Below are 15504 nucleotides of genomic sequence, written 5' to 3' on the forward strand. Positions count from 1 at the left end.
TCAGAACTCTTTCTGTTTCATTCGCTATTGTGCTTTTGGTTTTGTTATGTTTTGTTGAATGTCTGCATCTGTGAATTGTTGTTTTCTGTTTTGCTTTCATGGTTTTTAAATATTTTTTCACAGCTTTATTTTTTATCAAACTGATGTTGATGTTTTTCCTACATTTTAAATGTTCCCATCATTTTTATTGTATTGTCACACAGACCATGTTACAGTGGTAGATTTAGAAAGAAACTGATGGGGAAGGCAGGCAGATGAACATATGGAGAAATGAGTGGCTCCTCATATGTACGATACTTTTGAAAAAAAAAAGTATTTATGGAAATAATCAAAAGACTATTACAACTAAAGTGGACATCTAATGTCAAAACCAAAACAAACTTTGAAAAAGACAGCTTTTTTTCGGACAGTCATGCATTGCATGGCATTAGACACTCATATTTTTTTTGCAATGATGCATTATCATCAAGACATGGTAATGTTGATCAATAACAACATATAGAAGTACATTTAATGTTGCGATTGCTTGCTCTTGGGTACCTTGAGTTTATTCAGGTCAAAGTCAGTTTACACCAAATGTTGGTTAGAAATTGATTTGCCTGATTAGCCTAAATTTTGTTGTCTTGATATATGACAAAACATGTTATGTTATTAATAGTACCACCTTCTAAAAAAAACAAAAACAACTAAAGTTATAAACAGATATTATATATCAGGATTATCTCATAAATCTTATAAATCTTGCCAGCTGGCAAACACAATTTTTGATTTCTATATTTGAGAACAAACACGCAGACCATCCTCCAGTTTTATATACTAGAGTCTCCATAAACAGAAAAAAACAGCCCCACCCCACTGGCAGACGCGTAGCTCTTCACTCACACTATTAACACTAATGCAGACAAACATAAACACCACCATCCTAAGAATAACTCTCCATTTTTCTCTAAAGAATGATGTTTATTTCTCATTTGCTGTTTAATGTATCCCGCTCCCCAAGCTCAATGAATACTGTTTACATCTCCTCCCAATTCTGATTTTACCCTGGAGATATCTGTGACCTCTGCACTTGCATAGTTTACAACCCTGAATGAACAGACGTGGGCCATAATGCTGAAAGATAGACTGAGATCAGACACCAGTGAGCACTCTTTGGCCTTTAATGAAATTGTTGTTGGATTCTTCACCTTGGAAAAAACATTAACATTTACAGATAGCTAAAAACTACCCTTTATTGCATGCTAATGGTATCTCATTTTCAAAATGGCTTAGCTTAATCAAGGTGATGATATAGATAAACAGTTGGAGGTGTGATGCTTTTGTGGAGGCGGTTGGGGATCACAAGGTTTATTTAAAATGATCTGTTTTCTCTCACATGGAACTAAATGCTATTGTTGTTGTGAATTCATTAGAAAAATAGACCCTTGAGTAAAAACACAATTACCAGCAAGATTTTATTTTATTGGAAAATAAAATGAAAACCTCCTTGGATCTATTAAGTCCACTGCGGAAGTCAACAGAAGACAAGAATAAAAAACGTAAAATTAAGTCCATATACCATTACTAAATAAAACATTAACTTTGAGTGACATTCAAAATATTCCTGAATAGATATGGAAAATTTAGAAAAAAACAAAACAAGACAAAACTAAAAAATGATCAATACACTAAACATGCACACATTTCATCTTTAGCGGAAGCGGAAGAAGATGAAATTCTATTCAAGTGATCGAATTAAAAATATTCAGCCTTTGAGCAAACAGTTCGTCATATACATATATATATATATATATATATACACGTATATATATATATATATATATATATATATATATATATATATATATATATGTATATACGTATATATATATACATATATATATATGTATATACGTATATATATATACATATATATATATATATATATATATATATATGTATATACGTATATATATATATATATATATATATATACGTATATATATATATATATATATATATATATATATATATATATATATATATATATATATATATATATATATATACATATATATATACGTATATACGTATATATATATATATACATATATATACGTATATACGTATATATATATATATATATATATACGTATATATACGTATATATATATATATATACACACGTATATATACGTATATATACGTTGATATATATACGTATATATATCAACGTTTTGGTCTGAAGGCAATTGCATCGTTAACTACATTTCCCACAATGCATCGTAGCAGATGACGTCATTAATCCGCGCAAAAGCTGAGGTGGCGTTTGAAAGGAGGTAAACAGCCTGAGATATCTCTTCTAAGTTTAGATTTACGGACTCAAACTTTGATTATATTTATCAACGTTTTCATAGATTGGATTATTTTGGTATACCTCATATACCCCGAACATCAGCACACAACTGCTTGTCATCTCCGTACGTATTAACTAGATAGTTAGCACGTTGCTACTTAACTGTCTTAGCGCCAAATGAGCTGCTCTCCAACATTTGTCTCTTTCACAGGTGTGTGACAGTCTTCAGCGCTCACCATGACAAAACTTATGCAGTGGCTTTACGGTGTGTCTCTGCTGGCTGTAGTTTGGGCTTTGGTCACATTTGACCTGTTGGACTTGAGCCTTCCGCAGGCTTACAGGGAGGTTGCCTGGCCGATGCCCCTCTACCTGCTGGTGTCGTTTGGCTGCTACTCGCTGGCGACGGTGGGATACCGCGTCGCCACCTTTAATGACTGCGAAGACGCAGCGAAAGAGCTCCAGCAGCAGATAAAGGAAGCTAAAGAGGACTTAAGGAAAAAGGGTTTGAAGATGTAGAACATTTAAAGGGACAATATAGAAACTTTTGAGACTGAGAGAGTCTCAAATCATTATAAATGGATGAATTTGAACTCGGCGATGCACATCAACTTAATCATTTCCAGCAGATGTGGACTAAACATACATCATGGTGACCATTCAAACAGTCCTACCCACTGCCCTGTCTTTTCCAAGTTCAGAAAAGTACAGATGAATTACAAATGAAGGGTGTATTTTGAAAGTTACCTATGTCTGAAAGAGCAATGTAATCCCACTGTTGCTAAAATAACAACTATGATAAGTTTCACCTCCTGTCACATTGTAACACGGCTTAACTGAGTAACTCATCTTAAAACCGATCAATCCAAACTATTAGCATAAATGTTGATAGTTTTAGTTGGAAATGCAGTGGTCATGTTATTATTATCTTCATTTGTTATCCGTAAGGCATTCATGTTTCTCTTTTTCTCATTTATTATCTCTAATGAACTGCTCTCCACAGAAATGCCAAGAGAAGTAGCCTAAAGGGCAGTTTATAATGATCTGAATGAACAGTTTCCATTGGGAACTCCCAGAGGATTTGTCTGACTCATCTCCAAAGTGGTGTGGCATAGGCTGGGTCATGATATGCTTGTCTGCAGAATGTAGCTTGTCAGTGCATATGGACTTTTATCTGTAAAAAAAACAAAAAAAAAAAAAAAAAAAAAGTGCACATTCCACTATTCAACATCAGACTTGTGCCCTTGAGGCAATGTTGAGAATTAATTAAATGGGAATTTGTTTTCTAAATGAATGCCTGTTTATGGGTTAAGGGGTTCAAATACCTCAAGAGGGCATGTTTATGGCTCAACAGTGCAGTTCTTTTTCTATTAAGACCAACACCTAATGCTTACCTCTTTGTAAAAGACAGGTTACCTTTGCAGTGTGTTGAAGTGAACATGAAATATACATTATAGAGCATTTTCTTTTCTGCCATGGCAGATGTTTGATCCAGAAATCAGAAAGAAAGGTTTTGATTTTGGCAGTTACTGCTCTTTTGTATGAGCCTTAAAAGGCTGTGTATAAACAAAGCATTTCTTTGCCAAAGGCATCAATGTAGAGCTTCAAAAGCTCCCATAACTTCTGAACAAATGCAAAAGAGTTGGCAGCTCTCTGTGCAAGCTCTGTCTGTTGTTCTGTTTGGCTGGGACCCCATCTTCCTTTGCAACGTCACTTCACATGAATCCATGCAAGCTGTTGCTAGATCGGACTGGATGAAAGGCAACTGGTTATTTTACCAGCAAATCTTCTATTTTGGCAATTACTCCAAAGGCTTCCCCCAGTAGGGAGAGATGTTCTCACTTGCAGCCACATGATATGGTAGTCACTTTTCTTTATCTCCCTCCCTCCATCAATCTCACTCTGGAGACATTTATATGTTCAGTCTTTTCCCTCAGATTATCAGAAAAAAGCAAACACTGTTTTAGGCTTAAATGGAGAGCAAATATGATAATGCAAGCATTTTTGTGCCTTTTTTTTTAATCCCTTATTGCAAACATACAGTACATAAGCTTCATCTCAGACTATAGCATTTTAATAATAGCAAGTCTAAGTAGATGTAATCTGATGCAGAGAGATGTTTACGAAAGCCACCGCAAATGACCTCAAACATTCCAGCTATTTTTCTTCTTTCAACCTCCATGCATGTCATTTGCTGCAAACACGAGCCGACCACCATCGCTGCAGTGGATGAGTGGCAGTATTCTTTTCTGAGTGAAACTTTAGTTGGCTGAGAATTTTCCAGAAGTTTTCTTGACAAAAGGATTCAGCAAAGAAGTTTCTTGGAAACTTAAAAATTGAATCTTCAGAGGGGAAAAAAAAGATGAATTGCATAAAAACACTGCAGACCCACTACATCGGTGCAAAAATCACTACCAGGGAAAGCAAAAACGCATAGAAAAGCTGCAGAACACCAAACTGCATGAATGAGCAGACCTGTGTTAAGAGGTACTCTAGCCTGGATGTTTTGATTCAAGTGTCAGGAATATGTGAGATATGAGTAAGAAACTTATATATTAGTTGAAAATTGTCCACAAATAGACCACAACGTGCTGCACATCAAACAAAACATGGTGGGGATATAGAACACAAACCATTCAGAACCTTTCTAATATTTATACCATATGAAAAATTTAAAGCAGACAGTAGCATCACATGTAGGTGCTTTACTGCTATGCAAATAGTCATTTTCTTCTTCATATAGGGCTACATTTAATCTAGCATGGTGTTTGTAAGTTAAGATTTAGGTTCATGTTGATTTCAAAGACACAGGCCCACAGTATTTCTTTTTAAGTTCCCTGGCAGCAATGAGCTTTTCTTAGCAGATGTGTTCAGTGTCATTTACTCTTGCAACTCAATTTTCATTTAAGGGCTGATCAACAGTCGCTCTGTAAATGTTTCCAACAAAGGGTAAAGTATGATGCTGGGAGGAATGGGAATAACACCAGAACTGATCTTGTGTTAGTCATTTAAGCCCCATATTTTTAATTTAAAGTAGGACTAGACTGGAATACAGTTCTTTGATTAATTTGCAACAGGTCATTAACACAGCTGAATACAACAAGCATATCCCAGAGAGGTTGATTTTTCAGCAGTCGAGGTGGTTTAACATTGCATCTATAACACGTAACATTAAAAGATTTGGGAAAATCCAGGTGATTCTCTTCACTCAGAACAAGGCTAAAAACTGTAACTTAATGAGCATGCCCTCAGGCAGCACCCCTTTTGATAACTGTCACATTTTTGTTGAGGGAATTATTACATTGGCACAGAAAGATACCATGGGAGCAGGGCTGCTGCTAGCCGTTTGGGGCTCTAAGCACTACTGCTTTGTGGCCCCCATTAAAAACAAGAAGCCAGTGTCAGTTTAATTTAGTTCATGCATCTGTTGTTGTCTTTCCCTTTCAGGACAAAAATTTACCATTAAATCACATGAAATTTTTTTTTCTTTCAAACTGACAGTCATTACAAAACATAATTATGCCTTCTGTGTCATTCAGGTTTCAGACTTCCCCATCACAGGTAAATTAAAGTCGTATTGAAGTATCTACTTTTATGCAATTAAAACTTGTAAATTCTGTGAAGACAGACTTAATATTAACAATATTCAGAACAAGGAATTCCCAGTGCAGTGTCTTATTTGGAGTTTAGGCATTTTAGAGAAATGAAAACTTTAACATGAAGACACTCATCAATTAACAATGCAAAACGTAAAATAAATAAAAAACAAAAACTGTAATAATCATAATATAAAAGATCTTTGCAATGACTCCTATGAAAATAACAGAACTAGTCATTTTGTCTCTTCATCATTTAAACATATTTTTAACTGAAGACTTGTATGAAATATTCTGTCATCAGGTCCTTTTGGAAAATTAAAATCAGGCTTGACTTTATGTGAACTTCTCCGTACAATTTCCACACGATCAGCATCTAAACTGTGTCCTGGCCAAAAAGCAGGATCCGCAGGATGGGCCGTATAGTTCTCTGTATTGTCACTGGCTGTTGACCTCTCAGTGGCAGGACTCTCTGTGCCTTCAGAAGTCCCAGCGCAGTGCGTGATGCACACAGTGGGAATGGCAGTGCTGCATGGGAAAATAAAATAGTGTCAGACATTCTGTTTGTTACCAGAACGCAGTTCCAAATACAGCAGATATGATTATTTAGGGCAGTAATGTTAAATATTACACGGGTAACACAGATCTGTGAATACTGTGTTTCGTACTCAATGTTATATGTAAGACGACCCGTTGCTCCAAAGTTAAATAATGCAGATGCTTCGGTGACCTGCCTGCAATTCTGTCAGTCACTAAAATGATTTGGAGCATTATGAAAAAAGAAACACAAAACAAATAAAAACAAATGAGTTTATCACATCAAGGCATCAGAGAAAACAAACATGTGTTCTTCACCTCCTGCTCCAAAGTAGCAAGGTAAGAGTTTAAATTGGGAGAGGAGATGAGAAATAAGACAAGAAATCTGAAGGGGATTTAGCCAGTAAGAAGGGCAGGCTTTTAGTTTGTGCCCGCAGCATCGCCCCAGCGAGACCTTTAGAGACACTCAGTGACACTGCTGGGAGAAAATCCATCTCAACAGGCTGAGAACCAAGACAAAAAATGATAGGTTATCATTTCTCTGCACTGCAAAAAAACTTCTTTTCCCCACCCACACATTTCACAGCAAAACCTCAAACCCATCTTGAGATGGACAGAAAGAGAAGAGTCAGTAATCAAATCCCAGAGTTGGAAGAGGAGATTTGATGTATCACATACAGAATAAGTGAATGGGATGGGATATTGAGTGACACAGAGACAAATGGAATCAGGAGTTAGATAGAGATTAGGTGAATCAGAGGCATGGAAATAAGCAAAGCCTGTTGAAAAAGGGAAAGTGACGCATGCAGGAAAACCAAAGCATGAGCTGGAACAAGACAGCTGACCCTGGCAGTGGGGACAGTGTTTGACAGGACTTTTCGGGAAGAGGAGACCACACCCCGACCGCTAACGATGGCAGAGGACCAAAGTGTGCCCTGATTGGCCCCAAAGTTCCAGTTTATTCTGCATTACCAAGGTGTTTCCTCCCCATCAGCCTCGTTTGACCTTGCTGTCATAACACTTAACATGCTACGCCAGAAAAAGCCACTAAAGGCACACTGAATCATTAAATGGCTATTTAATCTGAACATGGAGTACATCATCACTGCATGAAAATGATGTTAAAGAGGATGAAAAGTCACTTATGGCTCAGTCTATTAAGCTTGTACCGCTCATGAACAGCTGCTTTGATACTTACAGAATACAGGGTCCCATTTAGGGCAGTGTGGCAGCCTATAAATGCTCCACATAGCTACAATAACATTAGGTAACCTCCCAAAGGTCCTGTAAGGCAGATACTTCTGACTTTTGTGAGTAGGAACATACGCTAGCTGGCGGACAGAGACTGTTCCTCATGTGTCCTGCCGAAGGGAGATACGACTCGGCCTGTAGATGCAGAGATGGACCAGCTGGTCTTGCTAAATCTACTCTGAATTCCCCCTTCCAAGGATGTATCTGACACTGTCAGACCCTAAAGGATACATTGACAAAACCCATATGTTTTTCAGCTTTTTAAATTTGATTTGATACCTTCCATTTATGCCTCTTATGTATTGCCAATGAAATGCAGCCATTGTTGTTTGAGCTGAAGGCTAACACATGAGATCTGTGTCAACATGAAAAATCTGCTCATTAGCATCAAACTCAAAGTACATTAAAGTTCCAGTGCTCATTAGTACATCGCATTTTAAATACCCTGGAAAAAAAGGAGGAAGGCTGACTCTTCCCGATTCCCCTGAAGCCCACTTTACACACGATCTGATCACAGCTCTGCTACAATTCAAATTTCAGTAAAGCAGGACTTTTAGGGAAGTATCTCAGGCGGTAAAGCAGATCCTCCAATGATCAGAAAGTTGGCAGTTTGAATCCTGTATCATTTAAGTCAATATGTTATGTCCTATGGTTACACACTTCACCCACCTTGCTTCCAGTATCAGCAACACTCATGTAAGACCTAGGGCAGCTGTGGATACACATGTATCCTACGCCCACCAGTGTCACCATCAAGTGAATGAATAATAGAGTCACTTAAATAATTTTGGGTGCTTGGATAAGCACCCAATTTTTCTGTTGCACTGGTGTATATGTGTCTATGTAATTTAATTATACTGAAGCATGTAAGCTTCGATCCAAAGAAGTCAAGATATTCCAGCTTGTATCTTAAGGTTATTCAGTAACACAACTCTTCTGGATCTATAATTAAAAAATGCAATGTAGAAAAGTTATTCATTGATCTGGAAGTTTTCCTCCAGGTTTGAGTCTTGTTGAGGATTCCAGAAATATAGTAGATCAGTGCAAGTACAAGGTCCTCTGCAGCATTCTTATCTTATCTTTATATGTGTTTACTGGAACATAGTCAAGTTGTTGATATTAAAATGCAAAAAAAAAAAAAACCAAAACAAAACAAAAACAAACAATTAACCATAACCTAACACAATCCAGTGCAATTTGATATAAGACAAATACAGTGTACACTACTAATCAAAAGTCTGGACACATTTCCAATTCTATGCATAGTCATTAAAAACTACATAAACTGCACATGTCCAACAGTAAAACACCATGAAAACGTGGCACAATTCCAACAGAAAGGCTTGTTTAAATATCATATAGAGATAGAAAAAATAGTATTTCAATCATCTCAGATTACATTTCAGAACTAAATACCATACTCCTGAAACAAATGCTCACTGGACCATTTTTTAATCTAATATGTGTGGACTGTTCCCTTCATGAGTTCTCCTTCAGTTACACGGGTAAATGTATTCATATGAACTCAGAACATGTGAAAAAAATAGCTGAGCAAGTATTCCAGATTATACTTTACAATATAGTCTGGAATACATGTAATATTCCATGTATGGTGCATTGCATAACATGCTGCTTAGATCAAGTATAATTCTTCTGTTAAATAAAAATGGACCACTTCTGTACCTTCTTTGGGGTCCTGGAGGGGGCATGGGAGTTTGCCCAACCATGACCCCCAAGGACTCCTATGGGGGGTACTCCGGGAGTATGGGGTACCAGACCCGCTTGTACGAGCTGTCCGGTCCCTGTACGACAGGTGTCAGAGCTTGGTTTGCATTGCCGACAGTAAGTTGGATTTGTTTCCAATCAATGTTGGACTCTGCCAAGGCTGCCCTTTATCACTGATTCTGTTCATAACTTATATGGACAGAATTTCTAGGAGCAGCCAAGGTATTGAGGGTATCCGGCTTGGTAGCCTCAGGATTGGGTCTCTGCTTTTTGTGGATGACGTGGTCCTGTTGGCTTCAACTAGCTGTGATCTCCAGCTCTCGCTGGAGCGATTCACAGTTAAGTGTGAAGCTGCTGGGATGAGAATCACCACCTCCAAATCTTAGACCATGGTCCTCAGCCGAAACAGGGTGGTTTGCCCTCTCCAGGTCGGGGGAGGGGTCCTGTCTCAAGTGGAGGAGTTTAAATATCTTGGGATCTTGTTCACGAGTGAGGGAAGGATGGAGCGCGAGATCGACAGGTGGATCGGTGCGATGTCTGCAGTAATGTGGACTCTGAGCCGGTCTGTTGTGAAGAAGCAGCTGAGCCAGAAGGCAAAGCTTTTGATTTACCAGTCGATCCTTGCTCCTACCCTCACCTATGGACACGAGCTGCAGTAGTGACCGAAAGAATGAGTTTGCACATATAGGCGGCTGAAATGAGCTTTCTCCGTGGGGAAGCCTGGCTCTCCCTTAGACGTAGGGTGAGAAGATCGATCATCTGGGAGGGGATGAAGTAGAGCAGAGCTGCTGCTCCTCGGCATCGAGAGGAGCCAGTTGAGTTGGCTCGGGCATCTGGTTAGGATGCTTCCTGGACACCTCCCTGGTGAGGTGTTCCAGGCACGTCCCTGACGGAAGAAGACTCAGGGAAGACCCAGGACAGGCTGGAGGGATTATATCCCTCGGCTGGCCTGGGAACGCCTTGGGATCCCTAGTTTGGTTGCTATTCCTGTGACCCAACCCCAGATCAGCGGCAAAAAAATGTATGAATGGATGGTTAAATAAAAATGTAAAATTCTGTACTTGTTGCGCATGCCAAGTCTTTTCTGTGGCTCGATACACCCCAGTCCTTTTTTTTTTTTTGTTTTGCAGAAATTCCACATAAAGTGTTGTGTAGTTCAGTGTTTTTCAACCAGTGCCGAGGCACACTTGTGTGCCGCGAGAGATTATCAGGTGTGCCCTGAGAAATTACCCAGTTTCACCTAATTGGTCTAAAAAGCAGCTCTGTGTTCGTCCAAACAGGCTCCAGTGAAAGATAATAAAATTCCATCTTGAATTAAGGTGTCTGTACTCCATTGATGATGGCGTACTGATTTTTATTTTAAGAGGCTTTGACCAGATTGACTTTATATTAATAATAAGGATTTTTAAAAAATAATATACAAACATTTTGGTTTGTGGTGTGCCTTGTGATTTTTCAGTGAAAAAAAGTACGCCTTGGCTCAAAAAAACCTTGAAAAACACTGGTGTAATTTTTATTTACTCTCAATGTACTCATCGTGTGACCTCTGTTGTCAGGCAACATTGGATCAATTTGCAGAATAGGAACCGTGTCATCATTGACCTCTTTGTCCCCCCACACTGACACAGATTGCATTGTTGCACAGATAAATAACTGCTCGTAATGGTCTTATGAGTAGAAACATATTCTAGTGTGTGAATAAGGACTGGTGTTTAATGTGCTTTATCAAAAGTTCTGAGTGAATCCTCCAAAGAACAAAAAAAAAAAAAAAAAACTTTCCAGCTATAACCTTAAAATAGAAATACTCAAGAGATAGCAGGAACATTAAGACTGTCCAAATCAGCAGTTTGGTTTTCATGAACAATGGAAAACTGGTGATTTTTGGAACATAAAATTCTCCTGAACGTCCACAGCAGAGAGCAGTTGTGGATGATTGTAGGCATATTTCCAATGTAAAGAAAAGCACCTTCACATCATCCAGCCAAGTGAACATGTCTCCAGGATATCATTATCTTAGTCCAACATGAAGAAAAGACTTCATGAGAAAATACACACAGTATACCACAAGGTGCAAGCCTTGCGTAAAGCTTCATGGATAGACAGGCCAGGCTTGACAACGACCAAAAAAAAACAAAACAAAAACAGTTCTGGAACGATGTTGTTTAGTCAGCAGATAAACCTTTATTAAAATGGTGGAAAAACACAAAATAAACATACTTGAAACCAGATTTAATTCAAATTGTATATTATCTGTAAAAAATGTTTAGGTGGTGCAGTTTTAGTAGCTGTTACAGTGACACAAGGTCACTGTTTATTGATAATGTGACACAAGGCAGACACATCCATTCATCCATGTCAGGATTGCATGGAAAGAGAGAGGTGAGCCTGTCGTATTGCTGCCAGGAGGTAGGCAGGGTGGTACACATGCACGGATCCAGTCTATCACAGAGTCAAGACAGAGGCAAACAGTTGCTCACACTCACTACTTAAGAATTTAGAAACCCTGATTAACCTTGCATAAGAAGCATGCTTTGGGGCTGTGGGAGGAAGATGGTCTACCGGTAGAAAACCCATGCAGGCAGAGTGACAACATGCAAACTTCACACAAAAAGGCCCCAGCTCAGGTTCCAACCAGGTGAGGTGATGATGCTCATTAAAACAGTGGTACACAGCCCTAAACAGAAGCAGCTGGATTTATTCAATAATATACTATCCTTTCAGATTCAGATCCATCCATTTGTCCATCCATCCATGGTTGCAGGTTGCAGTGTACTCCGGCAGCTACTAGGTGAGAGGTAGACTACATCCTGGATAAGTCACAAGTCCATCTCAGAGCCGCTACTAACAGTAGAGATGTATAACTGCAACATATAGGGAAACAAGTTTGTTTTTGAAGGAAAAGAAAGACAGTGGAATACTCAGCAATGACTTTAACCTAATCTCAATTCAAACCCCCCAGAGAAGATAGTTGCATAAGTTACAGAGCTGTAAATCTTTCATTTGGTTTAGATGTAAATTCAAAGAGACGACATATTAGTGCATATTCGTTATTTAATTGAATATGTTTTGGTAAGCGACAAGAAGAAATATTGTGACAGTATGTAAATATATCTGGACCTGTCTGGCCTTTCTCTTCTCTGTGATTTCCCTTTAAAATGATGTGGTTTCTCTACGTCCAAGCCTGCAAAAGCTGCATCCGTGCGTCTGTTCTCCATGTTTACGTTCCATGTTTATCTCCTGACAGCCTATAACATTTACTACAGCGCTAAAGGTTTCACACTTGCTGTCCACATTTACTCAAGCTGGTATGCCGGACGAGTACGTAAATAAAAAGAATTGTTCCCTCTTGACGAGCCACTACTCAGTACAGCCTCCTTCAGGGGTCAGGCGGTTAAGGGGCCTGTCCAACAGCCTTAATTTATGGGCATCTCTTTGAAAACATTGGGGAGTTGTGAAGCTGTGGCACCAGTTTTTGGTGCTACAGCTGTTTTTACTGTCACGGCTGTAAAGCTCCCCTGGGAAGGGAGAGGCAGGAGAAGGAGAGAAGAGAACAATAGCTTGTCATATTGCCTGGAGACAAGCAAAGTATCATGCCTCAAGAAAATGGAGGTGTGTGTGTGTGTGTGTGTGTGTATGTGTGTGTGTTGGTTTCAAGTATTGAAACTTACAATGAAGTAAAGATAGTTAAAAAAATTGCGTCTGAAATTAATCTTCTGGCTAAAAGGAAAAGCTAATCGTAACAATAAACATAACCTTCATGTTTTTTCTTTTCTCTCATCTTCCTCTATGAAGCCTCCCTTGCCTTGATTCTATTTGCCCCCCCGTCACATTAGTTTGTTAGAGCCATTATCTGTGATAGTGGCTGTTGGGATATCTTTCCGGTCTAATCAGAAGGAAAAATGGGTTCGGTTTCCTGAAAGGTTTTGAAACACAAAAATCAGCCAGATACTGAGGGAAAAGTGATTTTTCTTCCAGGGTGAAGCTGGGGAATCTGAATGTTGCTTCTTCGTCATGAATATTTACCACATTACCCATAAAGCGTCTAACCGAGTGCGAAGTGCTGTGGCTGGATGCTGATAAATTCGTGCTCTACATGGTGCAGGGATCCTGTTTGCCCCAGTTGTAAAGATGCAATAGAAGCGTGGTAATCCACTTGCTCCTCACACTCCTGGGAAGTTATCAGAAAAGGTCGAACGCTCAGCTTCCACTGGGAGACGAGTACAACCACAGAGAACTAAGTGTCTCTATAGTTTTTCTCTGAATTTTTCTTTTTTTTTTTTACTGTTTTCCAATATTCCACTAAGAGTTTACTGAGGTATTATCGGCTCTTTGAAGCTGTACTTCGGCACAGAGCTGAGCAGAGATAAATAGTAAAGCCACAATATTTGTAAAATGCTTCTGTCTATCCTCCATCGCAGATGCAGGCGCTTTGGAGGACATAACACATTGTTCCAGCTCCACACCATGATTTATAAATCATACGAACACTAAAGCTCATTTGGTCATTAGTCAAGCATAATCTTACAACAATAATCATGATATAAAGCCCCACCTATTTTGTGTGCACAGGTGTGAAGCAATACTTTTCCTGGAGTGTTTAACTATTAAAGACTGTGACATGTTTGCAGTCCATCATATTTTCCCCACATATGTAGAAAGAATGAAGAAAAGCTAAAATATGATCCAGTAACAAGAGACATATGTTAAAAAAAAAAAAAAAGAATTCTATGAAATCAAGAGGAGTTGCTTAATCTTGCTTTCAGGGCTGCAATAGTTCTGTTCACATGGTTGCTTGTTAAATAAATTCCTACAATAATAACCCAGAATAAAAGAGCCTCTGGGCCAGACCGGTTTGATTTAATTGAATGGGAAAGTCTTTTTTAATCAATAGAGTGAATGTACCTATGTATATTCTTGGTCCAAATGATTTTCTGTGGTTGTAAAAAATATTAAATTACAAACATAAGGTAACCTCCATGAGAGAAATATAAGCCTGCCCTGGAGTTGTGTCTCTATTTTTCATCTATTCCACCAGTCTTTGCTGAATCCTTCACTCATATAGGCCCATTGTTCTGCAAAAAGACGAGCTATTCGCTGCAGCCTTAGAAGAAAAGACATCACCTCATTTCCAAATAGCAGAAAAACTGCTGTGTGTTGATGAAAATCTTTCATTTAGTATTTAAAAAAAAAAACTTCTGAAAGCTGCCTTTTGTGATTTATTATAGTAAAACTGTATAATACTTCCACCACTTTAACAAGCTTTAACTCAGTGAATCATGTTTCTCTGTGTTTAATTTTAATGCAAAATCCCTCATCTCTGTATTTTAACTGATTTAGGTGGCTGGATATCTCTGACTATTCCTAGACATGTAGACTGGTGTATTTTCATCAAAAGCTCTGCAGGTTAAACTCCAACAAAACTTCCACACTGTTCTGTCAGCTCTTGCAGTTATCCTCTGAATAAAAATCCCTGGGCCTGGTCCTGGACTCATCTCCAAGAAAAAAAATGTTAAACTATAAACGCTCATATCCATGAAATATTTTAAGAGCATCATAAATAATGCAGTGATGGAGGAATGGCATGGCTTCTCTTGAGAGAATGCTGCATCAATGCTGTCTTCTGTTTTTAATGTTCATTTGAGCATCATATTTGTGTTGCATGCAGAAAAATATGTAAAAGAAATATATTTTACAAAGTAGACCTTGACCTGGTTTTCTTTGTAAAAGACATTTCTAATTTTCCATGGGACTTGCTGGTTAAATAAAAGGTAAAACATTTTAGTATTATGTTATTGAAGAATGCAGAGGTAGAAAGAAATGATGGTAATCTTTCATGTAATAATTAAAAATTGATTAAATATATTCTCTATTTGGGTCTTAAATAAACTTTTTGTCTTAAGGATGGCATCAGATGGAAAGTAAAAAGAATAATGTGAGCTTTTCCAATTGGAAGTATCCCAAAAGTTAAGTGTAATGCATCCAGTACTTTTAAATGGATTTAATTTTAAACCGTATGGGAATGGAGGGAATGTATGAAGACCACCTAAAATTAGATAACTTTCT

General features: G+C 38.2%; 1 protein-coding gene across 1 annotated transcript; it reads left to right on the top strand.

Annotated features, from left to right (window-relative positions):
• The first annotated feature begins 2310 nt into the window (after positions 1 to 2310).
• On the top strand, positions 2311 to 3673 carry dpm3 (dolichyl-phosphate mannosyltransferase subunit 3, regulatory). Its single transcript, XM_079258882.1, has 2 exons — positions 2311 to 2459; positions 2547 to 3673. Exon 2 carries the CDS (start codon positions 2573 to 2575, stop codon positions 2849 to 2851), a length of 279 nt encoding a protein of 92 aa, XP_079115008.1. The 5' UTR covers positions 2311 to 2459; positions 2547 to 2572; the 3' UTR covers positions 2852 to 3673.
• Positions 3674 to 15504: the final 11831 nt, after the last annotated feature.

The sequence above is a fragment of the Telmatherina bonti genome, assembly GCF_933228915.1.
Source record: "Telmatherina bonti genome assembly, chromosome: 19".
In the NCBI taxonomy this organism is placed as follows: Eukaryota; Metazoa; Chordata; class Actinopteri; order Atheriniformes; family Telmatherinidae; genus Telmatherina; species Telmatherina bonti.